The following is a 21,696-nucleotide window of genomic DNA, read 5'->3' on the forward strand; positions in this document are numbered from 1 at the left end:
AAATCCTGAATAAAGCCTGGCACATAGTAAGCACTTTCACTACCGTATTGCTGTTGCTACCACTCAGTATTAATATTATGACAGATTCATTCCTAAAATATTTCTCTATGAATAAAACAAAAGTGAAGACTATAACACATGATAAAAAGAAAACATGAAAAAAATCTTAAATGTCCACTAGCAAAAACATAAAAAATAAAAATTTAAAAAATGGTACTCTGAGTTAATTCAAAATTTCCCTACAAGAGAAAATATCAGAAAATTAAATCATGAATGAAAATTTAAAGAACACAGCAAAAAACAGTAACTGAATTTCTGGGCTGAGTTAAAACCTTCTCAGGTAGGTTAAAAAAAATTTTTTTTTTAATTTTAAGACATCACCAGGTCTTTCAGCAATTTTTTTGTGTGTGTAAGAGAAAATTTAACATTACTCTTTTACCTAAGCTGCCCAGAGAGCTCTGATTAAATGCTACACAGGCTATGTGACAACTAATTGGGTGTCTGGCTCCATCTCCTGGCCAAAATAAATACAGCAGGATTCTTATAACAACACTCACGCAGCATCCGTCTGTAGAGGATTCAGGTACCGTCCTTGTTCCAGGTTTAATCTATAAACTTCAGAGCTGCCAAACAATAAAAGAGTTAAAAATCCAGTAAACTAAAGGAACTTTTCTTCAAGTAAGTATAATTTTTAGAAACATGTATCTGTCATAAGGCATCACTTCCCTTTGTAAAACTGATACAAAAATGTACTCTAAACCTAAAAGATAATCACCTTATTTGTAAATTTGTTCATGCATAAGAGTGATTTCAATCATCCATGTGCCAAGGAAATATTATGAAGTTGTTAAGTAGAATATCATTTACAAATAACATGAGAATACGAGATCCAAAATGCATCTATAAGTGTATAACAAGACTACAATGAAATAACAGTAAAATACTAATAAGGGCTTCCTCTGGGTGGCATAATTATAGAATAGGTGACTTTTTTCTTCTTTATTCTTTTTCATGTTTTCTCAATTTTCTAAAATGGATAATCACAAAGAAGGTAGCATTTAAGAATAAAATGCTTTAGAACACATGCAATGGGGCTAAGATACTGACTTCCCACCACTGTCGCCCTGCTGGGTTACCATGTCTCTAGATTTAGAGCCCCATGCCAATGAAAGTCAAGGATGTGACCCTTAAATGAGCCAGTCACTTTGGAACTACACCCTTTGAGCAACCACAAGGCAGGGATAATGTCTTATTCTTCTTTTAATTCTGCTCCTCCATTTTAAGAATAGAAATCAGTTTGGGAAGCTGGAAAGGAGAAAACAAAGGGTGATTAGACCCAATACCTTGCACCAACAAAGTACAAGTCACAGGATGGATAATGGTAAGAGAAATCTCGCCCAAACTTTGGTATTCTGGTTTTGTAGTAGAAACCTGATTGTGAATGAAATTCGATGTATCTATCATTATGCAGGAAGACAATCTGAAAATGAAACAAGAAAATTAGTTTGCTTAGGTTTCTAGATAAAGTGTTTATTTCATCATCACTGAAACTGGCAAAGCAAGAAAAACTCTCATCTCCTCCTTTTTCTTGCTCTCTGTAAACACACGTGTATAAACACAACTCACCATCATGGCTAAGAAATATGTTAAGAATCAACCTCTCCGTTAGTTACTTAATGCCTTCCTGCATTCTAGATACGTTTTTTGGCAAACTTTACCTTCTAACTGAAAGACTTACAAGCAAATTTATCAGTATCTAGAGAAAATACATCATAAAATTGAATGTTCCGAAACATACAATAAATAGCTGCCACAGGCTATGGAAACTGTACTCCATAGTTGCCAGAACTGAAGACAATATATAAAACATGCCAGCTCTGGAATTTCAATTTTCCTTCACAGTGACACCTGAAATCACTAAAAATTTTTCATCTTGAATTTAATAAGGCACTTCTGACAATCCTGTAACTGCTGAAAATGGCCACAGAGCTGAAAGATGCATTAATGGCACCAAAAAGAAAAAAAACAAATGTAAATATATAAGCTGTGTCTTGAACTGCTTCAGTGTATGCTACAACCACTTACTTGCATGGTTAAGAATATTAAGCAAACAACCTGCTATTGTACTTTTCACATATGAATAAGAAACTGAAAGCAACCTGGCAAACAATACTACTTTAAGTGCAATAATGAAAATCACACATCTAGGATATAAGATGGTCTAAAAAGATGACAGCTACCAATTCTTAAAAATATAGGTACTGCCTCATTCATACATACTATGGAAAACTTACTTTGATATTAGACTTGCCAAAGACTATCTCCATCCTCGCTCTCACATTCACAAGACAAACTAAACAGATATTAATAGCAAACAACAGGTCTTATTTTACTGCATAGCTACTTAAAATTTAACAATGGAAATACCATAAAAACACTTATCAAAAAAATTAATTCCACTCATTCATTTCTTGAGCACAGGCAGTACAAACCAATGCTATGAAACATACCTTTGAATAGTCATCAGACAAAGTTTCAAAGGTGACAACTGAAAAATAAGAAGTAGTAAGAAAAATATAATTATCGATGTTTTTAATAAAAATATAAAATTGATGCAAAGATTCTAATTCAACACAGACATTATACACAAATGCTGGGTTTTGCTTCCTTTTTTGCCATCTACATAAAATAAGAACAAAGATGTCATACTATATTGCCCCTACAACACCAAGAGGGAAAAAAAAAACACCAAGTAGAAAGTTAAATGTTTTATAGTTTCTTAATACAGATCAGCTACATTTTCTAGAGAACTGCAGCAAATTAGATAATAAATTCACAAAATATAATGATCCGTAAATTTTGCCACAGTTTTTCTGAGATGTTCAAAGTAAAATAACAAACATTAAAAGCTCAAAAATGTTTGCTTGAAAAAAGATAACAGTAACTTTTTACTCATTCATAGTATACCTGCTAAACAAAACTAAAGAGTGAAAACAGTTACTATTAGCAGCATATGGAGTTTGTATTGCTTTTTTTAAAAAAAGAGTATAAGAAGTTAGGAGAATACAAATTCCATTAACTTCTTTTTCCCTCACCTCAAACATGGGGCCATCTCCATGTTGGAGATGAACTTCCCCATCTCAACCTGCCCTTAGTACCAGGCAGAATTCTAAGAACGACCCCACTGACCTTCCCCCGGGTGTAGTCCCCTACTCTGGAGAGTGTGGGTGGACCCTGTCAACATGAGGAGACATCGCTCTTGTGAGTACATCACATTTTATGGCAAAGCTGAGATTTATAACTCTCCCGAGCCCTTTAAAAACAGTGAGTGTCTTCTCCAGCTAGAGGCAGAGACCAGGTGAGGAGGCATGCAGGGGCCTCCAGAAGCCAAGTGTGGCCCCCCGGCTCACAACCAGCAGCAAGCGGGACCTCAACCTAACAACCACAACAAACTGCGTTCTGCCAACCACCTGCAAGTTTGAAAAAAGATCCTGCCCAGGGCCTGTTGAAGAGTCCTATGCCGCTGACATTGTGAGGTCAGTCCTGAGCACAGAACACAGGCGAGCCTGCACGGACTTCACCTATAGAGCTGTGAGTAATGAAATGAATTTTTCAAAGCTGCCACATTTACTGTAACTAATACACAACCCATGCCCAGTTTAAAAAGGAGAAAAGTACCCAAATGTAAAAAGTATTTTCGTGAATTCAAATATAATCTCTTACCTTCTGAATCCAAACACCTTTCAAACTTCAAGGATAACTGATAGGTGTCATAACATCGAACTCGAGGTTTATATGTTCCTATAAAAAATTCGATGGGATGTAAAACCTATTATAAGTTTACCAAACAAAAAGAATATAAAAGTGGCCCTCTCCAACATCCGAAGGGAAAAATGAGCAAAGGATATAAACAAGCAAGACACAGAAAATGAAATACAAATAACTAATAAACTTCACAAATATTCTAACAAGGTACATTTTTTAAAAACTAGTTTTTATCTATCAAATGGCCAAGATGAGAAATTGGTTAATATCTGCATTTAGGTGGATATTCAAAAAAAAATCTACTCTCATACTTTGGTAACAAGCATGAAAGTGAAAGTTTGAAAGTGTTAGTTGCTTAGTCATGTCCAACTCTTTGCAATCCCATGGACTGTAGCCCACCAGGCTCCTCTGTCCATGGAATTCTCTAGGCAAGAATACTAGAGTGGGTTGCCATTCCCTTTTCAGGGGATCTTCCCAACTCAGGGATCGAACCTGGGTCTTCTGCACTGCAAGCATATTCTTTACTGTTTGAGCCAGCACGAAAGTGCAGTGACAAGTTTAAATTGTTACAAATTCTTTGAAGGACAATCTGGCAGTATTTGTAAAATATGTGATATTCTTACATCTTAAATCTTTATTTCAATTTATACAAATTTATTCTACAGAAACACACCCATAAGTGTACCAAAGACATGAAGAATGTTCACTGAAGCATTATTTACAAATGGCCAAAAGATGAAAGCAAATTAAATGTCCACTGAAAGGGAAACGGTTATGTAAATGATGGTAAATCATTATATGACTTATAAAGAGGATAACAGAAACCTGTAACCACTGACATGGAGGCTATCAAAACACATTATAAAGTGAAACGCAGAGGGAATACAGCGAGAGAGGTGAGCCCTGCAGGGTAGTGCTCATAATATTAATACGATCCGGCCTCTGTAAAACTCGACTGTGACAATGCTAGTCCTCTGCACAGAAAAACGATGGAGGAATAAGCACAGTGACACCTGGTATATTTTAATACAATCTTAGGGTCTTTCGCATTTTCTCCTGTGTATTTCTATTACACTTTTTATAAGATTATCACATTTGCAATCAGGAAAAGACTGATTTTTAAAACCAGTAAGAATATTTCTATTTTTAAAAATTTCTTAGCCATGCCCTACTGCATGTGGGAAATTAGTTCCCCAAGCTGGGATCAAACTCATGCCCCATGCAGTGGAAGCACAGAGACTTAATCACTGGACCATCAGGCAAGTTCATAAAACAATGAGGATACTTCTAAAAGAAAGCGATGAAGTAGTCCTATATTTTCTGACATGGATCAAAGCCCAAGATCTCACTTAAAAATAGTTCATAGTATAGCATGGGCTTCCCAGGTGGCACTAGTGGTAAAGAACCCTCCTTCCAATGTAGGAGATGTGAGAGATGAGGTTTGATCCCTGGGTCAGGAAGATCCCCTCGAGTAGGAAATGGCAACCCACTCCAGTATCCTCGCCTGGCAAATCCCATGGACAAGGAGCCTGGGGGGCTCCAGTCCACAAGGTCACAGAGTCAGACATGACTGGGTGACTGAGCACACACATTACAGTACCACATATCACATACATGCTCTCTACGTCATATATATGTTATACATAATCTACAATTGTAGTCTATATCCTGAACACAAAACTGGAGGCTAAAAAACATGGACAGTGTTAGTAATGAGACAACCACTGACACAGAACAAAAGAGAATAGCATGTAGATGGATAAAAGTTCTGTCAAACAAGAAAGTGGTTGGTAAAGAGACACAGATCAATGTTAAGTCAAAAACAACAATAAAAAAGTAAGTGGACAATATCTAGAATATATGGAGCAAAAGCAGAACCAAAAATGGTTGAGTAATGTTGCTGTAAAGGACAATACCAGTTCCGTATATTTTAGGGCTTTTTCTACTGATGAATTATTGTTAACATGAGGTCTTAGTAGCATAAGAATCATTAGTACATGACAGAGGAAATCATTATGATAAAAATGAACTTTCCTGGAACTCTCACTCCTTGTCGGTGGGAGTATAAAATGATCTGACTACTCTGAAAAAATACCTAGCAGGTTCTCATCAAACTAAATACACACCTAACCTATGACCCAGCAATGTCCTTAAAACAGACTTGTATGGGATGGTTCATAATGTTTTATCAATAACAGCCAAAGAATGAAAATAGCCCAGATGTCCATCAGCTGAAGAATAAACAAAATGTGGCATATTCCTCAAAGGAAATATCACTTGGTAACAGCAACCAAAAAAGAACTATTCACACATATAATGACATGAATGAATCTGAAATACGAAGTCCTAGGTGAAATAATTCTTGCACAAAAAGAATACATAGTACATGACTGCATTTATACAAAAGAGTCTATTTAAAACAGGCTAAATTTGTCTGTGGGGAAAAAGTAAATCACAGAGAGGTGGCTGGCTATACTGAGTTGGGGCAGGGATTGACTGTGAGGAGCATAACGGAATGTTCTGGGTGGAAGGAAAGTTCTGGATCTTGCCGGGGGTTTGGGCTACACAGGTATATACACTTGTCCAAAGTCATCAAAATTATTTACTTATGCAAATTTTTTTAAAAAGCCATAAATAAATACTGAACTCTAGTTAATGACATACACCTGAGGTATTTAGGGGTGAACGATACTAACATCTACAACTTACTCTGAAAAGCATCAAAACACAGGGTGGACTGATGGATGGCAGAGAGATGGACAGACAGGTAATAAAGCAAACACAGCAAACTATTGAAGCATTAAGGTGATATGTAAATGGCTGTTCACTATACAATTTTTCCGGTATTTCTGTATGCTTGAAATTTTTTAATACTAAAATATTAGAATAATTCTCCCTTTCCCTCCAAAACATTTCCTGTTATGAAACATATGTTAAATTATAACAAAAACAATGCTTACCTGTTGCTAAAATATACTGCTCATCTTTTGATACCTTAATAGTGGTACAAACAGTAGGCATTTCGAAATCCTGAATAAGTTCAATTCTCCTACGGACATCTGCAAAGAAAGAAAATACATAACTGGTTTAGTAGCCATGTGCTTATTCTGTGTCACAGGAAGACAGAGCATTCAAAGCAGTCCCTATAAACAACCACCCAGTGCCTCCCAGCCTTGGGAAGGCACCAACATAGCCCCACTACACAGCAAGATTTTCTCTCAGCTCCTGCCTTATTTTTCTAAACCATTTTATTTGTCCTTTTCAAAAAGCAAAGAGTATCACCGTTAATAGGGGGAAAATGTCTGTAATAGTGCATCAAGCATCCAGTTTCAAGCCCTGGATTAAGGGAGGCAGAATAAACATTAAACCACTACCGTTATTCAATCATGGATCATGGCTAAATAATAAGCTTAAACCTTTAAAATCTTTAAAAATTTATATAAGAAACTGGTACCAAGCTGACTTTTGCCTCTCCTTGGCAGCACTGATCTGCAGCCAAGAGGACCCAGGCTAGAGAAGACTTACAGTAATCTTAATCTCTCTGGGTTAAAACACTAAGACGGGCTCTCAAAAACGGGTTCCCTAGCACAAGGGGGTGTGGCTTCTGGCTGGCTGCTATATGTGCCCTCTGCAAGGACCGAGTGTGACTGTGCGGCCCCTCATTGCCTCGGTCACTAAACCTGAACATAAGATTCGAACCAGCTAAGGAGGAGTGGGCCACACAGCTTGGAAGACAGGGATAGTTTTGAGATGGGTTAGGAAGTAGTCAGTGAACTACTTTTTTCCTCTAAATGATCTGAGTCTGTTTGCTTACACACTTGAACACTGGAGTGGCAAAGAGAAAAACAGAAGAAATCAGAATCAGTAAACATTGTGAAAGCAGCAATTGCTTCTTCCCTTTGATTTAAAGTTTTAATTTTCTAATTTTTAAAAAATTAAATTATTTATCATTTTTGTTTGCACTGGGTCTTCCTTGCTGAGCACAGGTTTTCTATAGTTGTGGCGAGAGAGGGCTACTCCCTAGGTGCAGTGTGTAGGCTTCTCATTGCTGTGACTTCTCTTGTGGAACACGGGTTCTAGGTGCATGCGCTCAAGAGTTGTGGCGAAGGGGTTTAGTCGCTCCACTGCATGTGGGATCTTTGCGAACCAGGGATCGAACCCACGTCCTCTGCATTACAAGGCAGATTCTTAACCACTAGACCACCAGAGAGGTCCTTAATTTTCTAATTTTACAGATACTATATAAAGCCTACTTTTCCAGGATACTTGCTTTGAGGTATTTATCTCACATCCAGAAACCCCTTCATTATCTTAGGTCTTTGATTTGTAGAAAATAACTTGAAGAAAATATATGGAAAGTTAATCATTTTTCATACATGACAAGTTGTAACAGAAAATTTAATGAAAGTCTGTCTGAAACAACTTAAGTTACAAACTGATCTTACAAGCCTATCTTCCCTGCTGTCTTAACTTAAAAGAATCAAAATCTTCTACAGAGATCTTTCAGGGTTCATGTTTATATGTCCTGTATATAAAATTACTTTGTTTAGAAAGAAAAGGTTCAACAACTCTGCATCTCAAAAACTGACAGATGGATTTAACAAACAGAAAAAGATTTTAATACGCTGGAAAATAAAGCGATTATGGAACCGTTAGGACAGTTAGTCCTTCTAGGATTGCTTCAGTGGGTATGGCAAGACTGTAAGGCCCCAGCCAGTCCATTACCTGAGTCATTTCTCAGCATTATTTATGCAGCTGGGGAGCTTTACGAGTGAGTCTCCTCTAGACAAAGAGCCAGCTGGCTTACTGCTTGCTTTAAAGGCGGTGGACCCCTATGTTCAGTGTTCCTCAGCTGCAGCACAAACCTACTGCATGCAGAGCACCCATCTGGGCCACCCTGAGCGCCCCCATGGGACTTTGGGCAGGGAAGTGACCGAAGAACGCTGGTGTTCACGCTATTTGCTGTGCCACATGACTCATGGGGTCCTTGTCTCTGATCCAGGAGTCTTATGACTTCTGCCATCATCCATGAAACAGTAAGAGGCTAACCGACTGCCGTGTGAGTAGGTGAAAATCAAACCCCATGCCCACAGGACTGTATTTACCACAAGTTTTCTTCAGAGGGAAAAGGCAAGAATGTTTATTTCCCACTGCACGAATCCCACTGTGTTTTTGTGAACATTCACTTAAACAATAAGTGAGTAAAAGCATTATAACATGGATCACAAATGTGGCTGAAATGAAAAAAAAATTATACTCACCAACATCTTTCTTCTGAAGTGCCCTCTTCTTCCTGTCAGAAAGCCACTTAAAGAAAACGAAGAGACTTCATTTTAAAACACATTTATGTGAACTGTCTCTCTGCTTACAAAAAATAATACATGCTCATATAAAAAACTGGAACCTTAAAGGATTATGTAACAGAGAAAAGGAAAACACTCTGTAGTCCTAACCCTACTGTTATATCCTGGCATAATGGATTTTTTTCTGGTATGCATTTTCCTTTACTAGACAATAAATTTTAAGGACTACCATATTTTACACAAGAGAAAACTAGTTCATCTAATCAACCTAAGGGAAAGCAGTAAGCCTCAAACATTATGGATTATAACTAACACATGGAACCACTTGAAGTGAAATTTCAAAAAGCAAAACATTAAATGGAGAAACTGTCTCAAATAAACACAATTTTTACAAAATATAAAACTAGATAAATAGCTGAGACTTGATAATAAAGAAGTGATACTCTTAAAAGTCATATTCACAGACACCACATTTAGTTCTGTAATTACTATACCTTATTTTAGCTAGCAATATAATCTCATTGCATGAAAAGGTCCAATGATGAAGCACTAATAAAGTACAATTACCTTAAAGCAGTGGTTTTCAACCAGGGGCAATTTTGCCTCCAAAGGGCATCTGGCAACTCTTAAGGCGTATTTGGTAGCACAATGGGGTGGGGTGGGCACTCCTGGCATCTAGTGGGTAGACGTTAGGGATGCTGCCAAACCTCCTACAACGCACAGGACAGCCTGTACGCTAAGCACTGTCCCTCCCAAAGTGTCAATAATCATGAGGTTAAGAAAACATATGCTCAAGAAATCAAAGAAAACCAAGAGAAAGATTAATAGATATCATTTCTAAAAGCACAAACCCAACGTACAGCCCATGTTAGACACCAGACATTACAATCTTTAGGGCTCTTTGGTCATGCAGACCCACCCCTAAAGACCCTCACTGTGATGTGTGATATCTGAGGAAGGGTGGACACTGGCACACGTGTCACTCTTTGAAGGGCTTGACTCCAAGCCAGAGTTTTCCTCCTGCCTTTGTCTTCAGAACACTGATTTGTGGGTTTACACTAGTCTTTGTGATTATATTGTTCTGATTTCATTTGAGGCAATAATGCTTCAACTAAAGGTGATGTTAAACTTTATTTCTGAGCACTCGATATGTTCTTTTACATCACACTAACACAAGCAAAGGGCTCCCCTGGTGGCTCAGTGGTAAAGAGTCCACCTGCCAATGCAAGAGACCCGGGTTCGATCCCTGGGTCGGGAAGATCCCCTGCAGAAGGAAATGGCAACCCATTCCAATATTCTTGCCTGGAAAATCCCATGGACAGAAGAGACTGGTGGGCTGCAGTCCACAGGGTTGCGAAGAGTTAGAAACAACTGAACAACTAAAGAACAACAAAAGACAAGCAAAACAGAGGTATATTACCAGGGCTTCTCCTTTAATAGGGCATTCAATTTCCTCTTCTCAGAAGTTATGCTCAAGAAGAGGCCAGTTCACTCAACAGCTCGTCTCATACATCATGAAAAGTGAAAGTGAAGTTCTCTCAGTTGTGTCTGACTCTTTGTGACTATACAGTCCATAATACTGGAGTGGGTAGCCTTTCCCTTCTCCAGAGGATCTTCCCAACCCAGGTCTCCCGCATTGCAGGCAGATTCTTTACCAGCTGAGTCACCAGGGAAGCCCAAGGATACTGGAGTGGGTAGCCTATCCCTTCTCTAGCAGATCTTCCCGACCCAGGAATCAAACAGGGGTCTCCTGCATTGCAGGCGGATTCTTTACCAATGGAGCTATGAGGGAAGCCCAATGCTATAATTCCCATGCTATGAGGGATGCTCATACATCATGACCACGGAGCAAAGAGGAGGGGATGGAGACTGTCTTTTTTTTTTTTTTTTTTTCTTTTTTTGTGACTCCGTGGACTGTAGCCCACCAGGCTTCTCCATCCATGGGGTTTTCCAGGCAAGAATACTGGAGTGGGTTGCCATTTCCTTCTCCAGAGACTGTCTTTTAAATGAGAGCCTGGGACCTTAAAAGGGCCAGAAATTCTGTACCACAGTGATGACAGGAAGGAAAAACAATTCATGCTGGAGTTTCTGTACAAACTGACAGCACTCCAGGACAGCACACTAGACAGAGTCTGTCCTGCACACTAGTACAGGAATGAATCAGTCTAAGTTTTAAAACTTCACCAAAGCCCTGAAAGTTGTCACTGATTCCAGGCATCCTCTTTGCGTTCTATAAAAATCACCACTAATAGAGAATGATACTTTACCAGTGCCAAATAATTTAACTTGAAACCCAGCAAAAGAGCTCCAGAGATGCTGATAACCTAAACCTGTCCTCCCACTGGACAGGCACCTTGCCATCATTAGGGGGAGAAAAAAAGAACCCTAGTGGATTTTACATTTAAAGTAGGTAAAGCAAAATAGGCAATTTGTTGTTAAGTCAGATTTACTTTAAAAGAAGATTCAGAGATTCCCATGGCAGGATACACATACCTGTTGACTCAACATTTCCATCTGATGTTTATTAGAACGTCAAAACTTCAATATCAAGAAATAAAATTTTGATCTCTTTTGCCCACTACTTTCCCCTTGACCCACAATGTGCTCAATTCTCCATTTCAACTATGAGCAACACGGTGTCCCCAGTCATTCAGATCCAAACCCTAAGAGTCCTCTCTGGATTCTTTCCTTCCTTTCACCTCAAGTCCCTACAGCTATTCAACCCACTAGCAAGCGCCACTAGCCTATCTCCAAATCACCTCCTTTACTCCACCAAATCTTAGTATCTCCTTTGCTACCATCCTAGCCCAAGCATCAGTCTCTCAGCTGGATCATCTAACTCATCCCCACTCACTCTCCCCAACTGCAGTAATCTGACGTGGAGTAGCCAGTTTGACACCGAACAACAGCTTCCAATAGCATTAAGAATAAAGCCCTAACTTTCTACCTGAGCCTACAAGGCCCATCTCTTCAGTCTCATCTGCCCCCACTCTCCCACCTCACTGAGCATTCCACAGCCACCACCGTGGTGCTTCTGTGTCTCCAATGTGCCAAGTGCATTCCATTGTGGGTCACTGACACCTGTTCTCTCAGCACAAAAAAACTCTTCCTTTCCCCTTATCTTCACAAGACTCCATCCTTTTCATCATTCAAGTTTCTGCTCAAAGGTTGCCTCTTGTAGAGAAGACTGCCCTCAAGGCTTTAATCCAAACCACTTTCTCTGAACAGTTCATTCACAAGAGCTCTCTTATAGACACTCAGCACTCAAAGCATTTATCGGTATCTGAAGTTGTTCTATTTGCTTACTTATTACCCTTTTCTCCAACAGGAGACCATATCTGACCAGTTCATCACGTATCCCAACACTTAGCTCAGGGCTGCCTGCACGTACTCACATCCCAGGAGATGCGCGGAGGAAAAGAAGAAACTGAGAGGGATCATGCTGTGTGACAGCTGGAGAAGGAGTTATTTAACGTGAATTCTCAGAAGAAACTCAACGCTGGCTCCAAACCTTTTGGGGTCAGACACAAGAAAAAGCTACATTTATTCTGATTCCCAAGGGCAGAACTCAGACCAACAGCAGCATGTAGGAAGGGCCATGTTTTAAAAACAACTGTCTAACAAGTAGTCTCAAGTGGGAAAGAGCTTCTGCCAAAAGTTTCTTCTCACTGGTAGTGCTTCCGCAGTGACCTGACCATCACTCTTAAGAAATAACATCGAAGCCTCAGAGCCTAGGTGTGTGACCCCTGGACAAGTCACCTTTCCCCTCCCTGGAACTTTGCCTATTTCTAACATGAAAAGATTGGAAGAGAACTGCTAACTTTCCAAGCCCCTTCCAGTTTTGACGTCCAAAGACTCAGAGATATCAAGTTAACTTCAGCAAGGTCCCAAAATACCGTCCATATCATAAATTCTGCAGCGGCAAAGCCTGCATTTTCCTTCACTGCTGTATTTCTAGAACTTGGCATTTAACAGAAATTCAACGAACAGCTGAAAAAAGTGAAAGTGTTAGTGGCTCAGTCCTATTCGGCTCTTTTGCGACCCCAGGAACTGTAGCCCACCAGGTTCCTCAGTTCGAGGGATTCTCCAGACAACAACACTGGAGTGGGTTGCCCTTCCCTTCTCTAGCGGATCTTCAGGACCCAGGGAACAAACCTGGATCTCCCCATTGTAGGCATATTCTTTACCACCGTCTGAGCCACCAGGGGAGCTGATGAGGGGCATTTAAACGGGGGAGAAATATCTGTCAACCAACCTGTCTACGTTTTCCTCCTTGGTTGTAGCAGCTGCTATGAATATCCATACAAGTCCAAAGAGATACTTCCTCTGTCTAGAGAACTTTCCCCCAAAAGAGTTCAAGAAAAACTCATCCATCCTGATTACCCCGAGGCCCAATTTCCGGCGCGGTCGTCGTCTCCCAGCACCGACCAGCTTCCCCAGGTACCATCCCTCACCTCTGGGCCTTCCCGGTCTGGGGCCGGCCAGGGCCCAGCAGAAACTGCCAGGGACCGGGCGGAGGAAAGAGGGGCCTCCCGCGAGGAGGAGGACCCGACCTGACTCACCTCGGGAAGGGACTTGCCGCAGCTGAGACTGTAAATCTTCACCTCGTTGAGGCTGGAGACCTGCATGGCGGCGCCGAGGAGGCAACAATCCCGGTTCCGGTCCGGGACCCTCTCCCAGCGGCGCAAGCGAGCGTCAAAAACTTAAGAAAGCCTCCCCGAGCGCCTGAGCAGCGTGAGGCGCGGGCGCCGGCGCCGGCGCTGGGTGATTACGCACTTCCAGGTGCCGGTGGGGGAAGGAAAAAAATGGCCGACCCCGGAAGTGACGGAATTAGGGAAGAGGATCCGATGAGGCTTTAGGAGAGATGGCAGCGCCCTGGGAGCCATGTGAAGAAGGGCAGGGCCGGAACCCTCACGGCAGGGAGACGCAGGAAGCTCTTAGGGTCCCTGCCCGGGCCGAAGCGTCGAGGTACCCTGGAGGGCGTGGCTGGCCGGGCTGACTGGAAGCCTTGTGGGGGAGAGGGTCCCAGTCAATGAAGCCAGGTGGAGGAGACCTGTGAGCAAAGGCGGAGTGGAAGTAAAATTCCGTTCTCACTGGTGTTTCTGCACTCTTCCCATAAAAATAAATGCTTTTGGAGATTGATGTATTAAAAAAAAATATTTTGGGGGACTGCCCCGACGATCCTGGGCTTCCTCTTCAGGTGGTACGGGTTCAATCCCTGCTCGGGGAACTAAGGTCCCGCGTGTTGCATGGAGTGGCCAAAGATGAAAATTAAATAATTAAATGAAGGTTTTTTTCCCAGAAGTATTTATCAATTGGCTGCAATCAGTTTTCTTTGCTGCATGTGATTTATGTAGTTGTGGGGGTTGGATGGATGTGGCGCTTTTTTGTGATGCTTGGGCTTCACTGCGATGCTTGATGTCAGTGCGATGTCTTCTTTTGTGAAGCTCTGGGTTTGCAGGCTCAGTGGTTGCGGCCAACGGGTGGACTTGGCTGTTCAGCAGCATATGGGATCTTCCCAGACCCCTGATTGTGAAGTGGTTCAGTCGTGTCCGACTCTTTGCGACCCCATGGACTGTAGCCTACTAGGCTCCTCTGTCCGTGGGATTTTCCAGGCAAGGGTACTAGAGTGGGTTGCCATTTCCTTCTCTAGGGGATCTTCCCAACCCAGGGATTGAACCCGGGTCTCCCGAATTGCAGGCAGATGCTTTACCATCTGAACCACCAGGGAAGCCCCCTGATGGAACCCTGCATTGGCAGGCGGATTGCTATCCACCGCATGCACCGGGAAAGTCCCTTCATCTGGATTTGGCATTCGTCCATAGAAGAGCAAAATTCGCCACCCCTGGGGACTTCCCTGGTGGTCCAGTGGCTAAGGCTCCATGCCCCCAATGCAGGGTGCATGGGGTTCAATCCCTGGTCAGGGTAGTAGATCCCACATGCTGCAACTAAGACCCAACACAGTCAAAGAAATAAATAAAAACAAATATTATTAAAAAGAAAAAAAAATTTGCCACCCCAATATGTCTCTTTGTCACGTGCATTATTTCCATCTGAAAACAATCACAGCCCAAAAGACATGGGAAGAGACTTTTGACCTTCCCCTTCTCTGTCTAGCAGAATGTAGCCAGAGGACCTGTTCTAGGAAGGGAGCTGTCACCAGAGATAACTATAGTATGAACTAGGTGTGGTGGACAGGGAAGAACCTAGCAAAGTCTGTTAAAATTCTTCTTGGTGTCCCATTGTCTCTGAAGTACCCAGCAAGCATTTATTTGTTTAGCAACATTTGCTTTTTAATCACCATGTCAGTTGCCCTCCTCGCCTTTGAAGTCTCAAACCATCACCCAAAACAATTTTTTGTCTTTAGCTAACGATGGTATTTGGACCTCCCAGGTGGCTCATTGGTAAAGAATCCACCTACCAATGCAGGAGACTTGGCTTCAGTCGCTAGGTCAGGAAGATCCTCTGGAGTAGGAAATGGCAACCCACTCCAGTGTTCTTTTTGCCTTTTTATACTATTCATGCAGGAGGAGAAGGAGGTGACAGGGAATGGAATGGTTGGATTGCATCACCGACTCAGTGGACATGAGTTTGAGCAGACTCTGGGAGATAGAGTGAAGGACAGGGAGATCTGGTGTGTTGCATTCCATGGGGTCACAGAGAGTCAGACACGACTTATCGACTGAACAACAACAAGCAGTATTCTTGCCTGGAAAATTACATGGACAGAGGAGCTTGGTGTGTTACCGTCCATGGAGTCCCAAAGAATTGGACAGGACTTAGCAACTAAGCCGCAGCAGCAGTGAGGGTATTTAAGGTGAGGGTTTTGACAGTTTTGGCGCGTTGAGTGAGTAGTTTCCCTGAGTCTCTCCCATGTATTCGTGTTAGTACACTTTTGTTTGATTTTTCTCATATTAATCTGTCTGATGTCAGTTTAATTCTTAAGCCAGCCAAAGGAACCTAGAAGGGTAGAGAAAGATTTTTTTCCTTCCTGGCAATTCCACTAAATAAGGATATATTTCTTAAAAAATGTACTAAGATAAAAAGGAAAAGTGATCAGGAATGAAGTGGATTTGAACCTGATATCTTACGAGACGGGTGTGTGGCGGTATTGACAGTCACAGCCCCTCACTTACGTATCGTTTTCAGAAGGTTCACAACCTTTCTCTGCTGATCATCCAGTTACTTAGAGACCTAACTTTACTGTTGCCTAGATCTGAGGACTTAAGAATTCTTGGAGTAGAATATTTTTCTCATTCTCCTATGCTTTCACTGTACTGAATAAACGCCTTTTTTAGTAGATTTTTTATTACCAAAATACACAAAATCCTACAAATAATAAATAATGAACATGGATGCCATGCTATGCTAGATGCCTATTCTTGGCAGTTTCCTTCAGGCACTGTTTTCCTTTTAAGTCACAATCTCTCAAGGCTAATTAAAATGTCATTTTTAAAATAAAGCCCATAAAACTTTCTTTCTTTAATTAAACTTGGGATGGTCTCCTTTTTAAAAATTAAAAAATTAATTTCTAAACAATTTTTAAAGGTTACTATGAAATATTGACTTTTACAATTATTTGTAGTTTACCGTTACAAAATATTGGTTATATTCCCTATGTTATAAATATATCCTTGTGCCTATCTTACACCCAGTGGTTTGTATCTCCCACTCGCCCACCCCTTTATTGCCCCTCTAACTGATAACCACTAGTTTGTTCTCTCTCTCTGCTTCTTTTGTTACATTCTTTTGTTACAGCTAGTTTGCTGTAGTTTTTAGAATAAACATAATACATATATAAGCAATATCATACATATTTATCTTTCTCTGACTGATTTATTTCACTTAGCATACTGCCCCCCAAGTTCTTCCATGTTGCTGCATATGGCAAGATTTCATTCTTGTGCCTGAATAGTTTTCCACTGTACGTGTAGATGGACATACACACACACAGAATTTATCTGTTGATGAACCCTTAGGTTTTTTCCATGTGGTGTAGAGTCCTTTTGAATGTGTTCTTCACCCTGTTGTTTTCTTTCTCCCTCATTTATCATATTTTAGGGATTTTGTTTTACGTATTTAGAAGTATAATAGTGTATTGAAGTCATATATGTAAAACCAAGTTTCAACAATTCACACATGAACCATCATGTTTCAGCTACACCCTCACCACTTCCTCATCCTTGGATTATTTTGAAAGATTTGAAGTCAGTCCATGACAATTACTTCTGTGGGTTGTAACGTACTTGTCTGACCACCCCTTCCATCTAGACGTGATGACAAGTCTGGGCCTTAATTCATCTCTGGGTTTCCTGGGCCTACCCCAGTGCCTGGCACATAGCACACTCTCAGTAAAGATTTCTTGATTTAAAAAGGTAACAATTAATCACTCTCATCCTGACCCAAAGTCCTAGTTATTTGTTACCTACGTTTTGGCCTTTGGAATATTGAAAACAGCACAGCTCTCTGACAGATGATGGTTGTTCCAAACATGCCCAGTTATACACCTTGTCTCTCCACAAGAAATGTCATAGCTTAGAGTCAGGAAACACACCTGAAGGAATGCAGTGTTCTCCGCCAGGTAGAACAAGGTGTTCTCGGTCGTCGGTGCCAGGATGGCGCCCTCCCCGCAGTCACTGGCCTGAGGGTTCAATCCAGTGTTTTATAGAGTTGTTTTCCCCTGAGGATGGAACTACAGAGCAGGTGCTGCTTCTCAGGTGTTTCTAGTTTCATCCCTAACACAAATATTCAGTCGTTAGACTAGGATGAACTTGAATGTGGTGCTTTATTCAATACCTATCCTTGGAGCTAAGAGCACAGACTTTAAAGCTACACTGCCTGGATCCAAATTCTGGCCCTACCACTGGCTACCTGGATAGAGACTGGAGAGAACAAGTTTTGTAATCTCTATGCCTCTGTTTTCTCATTTGAACAATGAGGATAATTATAGAACCTACTTCAGAGGGCTTGACGTAAAGATAAAATGACTGCATGCCATAAGTCATTGAGTCCAGAATATCTGTTACTTTGAAATCAGGATGTGTCTTGTGTGTCAAGAATATTTAATTGACAGTAATTTTTCTTCTAATAGTACATGGGATAATGGTGCATCTTATAGTTAATGAGCTTCTAGATTCAATAAAATACATATGGGGCACTTAGAACAGTTCCTGACATAGTAAGCACTGTGCACTAGTTGTTGTTATTAATGTTGGGGAACCAAAACATTAAAAACAGTTTAAGAAAAAAAAAATCAAGTTGTAGACTCTAAATAACTTTAAATGCTGTGTTATTAGTTGCCATTCCAGAAACCTTCAAGCAGCCTTCAAGATCCCTCTCCCAATTTCCTACTTCCACAGCCCATTATTCTCCAAATCTTTTTGATTCTACCTTTCAGATGTCGAATTCATTCTTCTGTGTTCCCAGTTGTGAGACGAGATCAAATCTCATCCTCTCCCACCTGGCCCAACAAAATCCTTTTGTTCTGATCTTTGTTCCTCATATCTGTCTCTCACAGGAGACAAAGTCATGTCTCTAACAGGCAAACCCAATCACATTAACACTCCAACTCTCCAAGCTGCAATACATACAGCTTGAAAAATATGAGACCCCCGACTGGTACTGACACATATACGCTATTGATACGATGGATGAGATAGACAACTGACTGGAGCCTACTCTAGAGCACAAGGGACTTTACTCATTGCTCTCTGCTGACCTAAAAGGGAAGGAAATCCAAGAAAGGGGGAATATATGTATACGTATAGCCGATTTGATGGCATCGCCAACTCAATAGAGATGAGTTTGAGTAAACTCCGGGAGTTGGTGACAGACAGGGAGGCCTGGCATGCTGCAGTCCATGGGGTCGCAAAGAGTCAGACAAGACTGAGCAACTGAACTGAACTGAACTGATAGCCGATTCGCTTTGTCGTACAGTAGAAATTAACACTGCAAAGCAGCTGAACTCCAATAAAAAGTAAAAGTAGAAAAATGCAAGACCTTCTCTCACGCCTCCTTCAAGTCTTTGCACCTGCTCTTCTGACGACTTTCACCCCCCGCCCCGCTGCCGCCCCCTCCTTCCCCCCCGTGTACATCAGTAACTGCCACTCAATCTCCTTCATCTCCAGGAGACTTTAAATAACTTAGATTCTCATCATGCATTACATGTAACCCCACTGCAGTGTTTCTTGAACTAGGGCTTACAGATGTATTTATAAAATAGCATCTCGGGTTTTTTCTTCTTTTTTTTTTCAACAATAACCTTTTAAACAGTTGATATAAGCATATCTGATTCTCTGGTTGGCATCTTCTGAAAAGTACTACTGCTCATACCATCACCAAGTTTGCATTTAAGTTCACAGTTCACTGGTTCCACGTGCCACTCTTTTTATTGTCTCAGTTCAGTGGTTGGAAGGAGAGGTGATAGTGTGAAAAAATACAGTAGGGGGCAAGTCTGAGCCTACTGAAAACCCAATGATGTCATGGCCCGCTGTGTGAAATAAGGTTTTGCAGTTGATCAAATCGATAACAGTGATGGGAAGAAGTAAATAGGTTAGGGATAGAGAATGTGAAAGCCCTCAGGCCATAGCAGTGCTGCATGTTCATTTAGCAAAGCAGAAATTGATTTTGGTTTAAAAAAATGCATCAATCATCATAGTTAATTAATTTGAGTTATATTTGTTTTAAGTTTTTCAATTTTGCATAAAAATAATGTATCTATTTGTTTTGGTGTACAGTAATACAAGAGCTAAAAGCCTAATAAACTTATAGCTGGGTTTACATTTGTGCATCCTTAAATAAAATACTGGAAAGAATTAAGTCCTAAATGCAACATGGCAGTATCCTGGATTGAATCCTGGAACAGAAAGATGACGTTAGTGGAAAAACTTGTGAAATGTGAATGAAATCTGTAGTTTACTTAATAAGAACTGCACTAGCGTTAATGTCTTCAGTTCAGTCACACAGTCGTGTCTGACTCTTTGCGACCCCATGGACCACAACATGCCAGGCCTCCCTGTTCATCACCAACTCCCGGAATTTACTCAAACTCATGTCCATCAAGTCAGGGATGCCATCTAACCATCTCTTCCTCTGTCACCTTCTCCTCCTGACCTCAGTCTTTCCCAGCATCAGGGTCTTTTCCAGTGAGTCAGCTCTTCACATCAGGTGGCCAAAGTACTGGAGTTTCAGCTTCAACATCAGTCCTTCCAACGAACACTCAGGACTGTTCTCCTTTAGGAGGGACTGGTTGGACCTCCTTGCTATCCAAGGGACTCTCAAAAGTCTTCTCCAACACCACTGTTCAAAAGCATCAATTCTTTGGCGCTCAGCTTTCTTTATAGCCCAACTCTCACATCCATACATGACTACTGGAAAACCATAACCTTGACTAGACAGACCTTTGTTGGCAAAGTAATGTCTCTGTTTTTTAATATGCTGTCTAGGTTGATCATAACTTTCCTTCCAAGGAGTATGCATCTTTTAATTTCATGGCAGCAGTCACCACCTGCAGTGATTTTGGAGCCCCCCAAAATAAAGTCAGCCACTGTTTCCACTGTTTCCCCATCTATTTGCCATGAAGTGATGGGACCAGATGCCATGATCTTAGTTTTCTGAATGTTGAGCTTTAAGCCAACGTTTTCACTCTCCTCTTTCACTTTCATCAAGAGGCTCTTTAGTTCTTCTTCACTTCTGCCATAAGAGTGGTGTCATCTGCGTATCTGAGGTTATTGATATTTCTCCCGGCAATCTTGATTCCAGCTTGTGCTTCATCCAGTCCAGTGTTTCTCATGATGTACTCTGCATATAAGTTAAATAAGCAGAGTGACAATATATAGCCTTGACCTACTCCTTTCCCAATTTGGAACCAGTCTGTTGTTCTATGTCCGCTTCTAACTGTTGCTCCCTGACCTGCATATAGGTTTCTCAAGAGGCAGGTCAAGTGGTCTGGTATTCCTGTCTCTTTCAGAATTTTCCACAGTTTATTGTGATCCACACAGTCAAAGGCTTTGGCATAGTCAATAAAGCAGAATTAGATCTTTTTTTGGAACTCTCTTGCTCTTTCGATGACCCAGCGGATGTTGGCATCTGATCTCTCGTTCCTCTGCCTTTTCTAAAACCAGCTTGAACATCTGGAAGTTCTCGGTTCACGTATTGCTGAAGCCTGGCTTGGAGAATCTTGAGCATTACTTAGCTAGCGTGTGAGTTGAGTGCAATTGTGTGGTAGTTTGAGCATTCTTTGGCATTTCCTTTCTTAGGGATTGGAATGAAAACTGACCTTTTCTAGTCCTGTGACCACTGCTGAGTTTTCCAAATTTGCTGGCATATTGAGTGCAGCACTTTCACAGCATCATCTTTTAGAGTTTGAAATAGCTCAACTGGAATTCCTTCACTTCCACTAGCTTTGTTCATAGTGATGCTTCCTAAGGTCCACTTGACTTAACATTCCAGGATGTCTGATTCTAGGTGAGTGATCACACCGTAGCGATTATCTGGGTCGTGAAGATCTTTTTTATATAGTTCTTTTGAGTGTTCTCTTAATATCTTCTGTTTCTGTTAGGTCCATACCATTTCTGTCCTTTATTGAGCCCATCTTTGCATGAAATGTTCCCTCGGTTTCCATACCATT

At 41.0% G+C, this 21,696-nt stretch overlaps 2 protein-coding genes across 2 annotated transcripts in view; one reads left to right on the top strand and one right to left on the bottom strand.

Moving 5' to 3' along the window:
- Positions 1 to 13,820, bottom strand: part of NOL10 (nucleolar protein 10) — an 85,722-nt gene extending 71,902 nt beyond the window's left edge. The window contains exons 1-7 of the mRNA XM_061154813.1: positions 13,631 to 13,820; positions 9,027 to 9,072; positions 6,726 to 6,824; positions 3,724 to 3,801; positions 2,511 to 2,548; positions 1,344 to 1,480; positions 558 to 623 (exon numbers count right to left, since the gene is read on the bottom strand). Of these exons, the coding sequence (XP_061010796.1) occupies positions 558 to 623; positions 1,344 to 1,480; positions 2,511 to 2,548; positions 3,724 to 3,801; positions 6,726 to 6,824; positions 9,027 to 9,072; positions 13,631 to 13,696 (530 nt within the window). The 5' untranslated portion in view covers positions 13,697 to 13,820. The remainder of the gene's footprint in view (positions 1 to 557; positions 624 to 1,343; positions 1,481 to 2,510; positions 2,549 to 3,723; positions 3,802 to 6,725; positions 6,825 to 9,026; positions 9,073 to 13,630) is intronic.
- A 51-nt stretch (positions 13,821 to 13,871) lies between these two features.
- ATP6V1C2 (ATPase H+ transporting V1 subunit C2) overlaps positions 13,872 to 21,696 on the top strand; it is an 82,482-nt gene continuing 74,657 nt past the window's right edge. Inside the window, exon 1 of the mRNA XM_061154816.1 lies at positions 13,872 to 14,036. The gene's annotated coding sequence lies outside the window, so the exon portion shown is untranslated. The remainder of the gene's footprint in view (positions 14,037 to 21,696) is intronic.

Source organism: Dama dama, chromosome 11 (genome assembly GCF_033118175.1).
Source record: "Dama dama isolate Ldn47 chromosome 11, ASM3311817v1, whole genome shotgun sequence".
Taxonomy (NCBI): domain Eukaryota; kingdom Metazoa; phylum Chordata; class Mammalia; order Artiodactyla; family Cervidae; genus Dama; species Dama dama.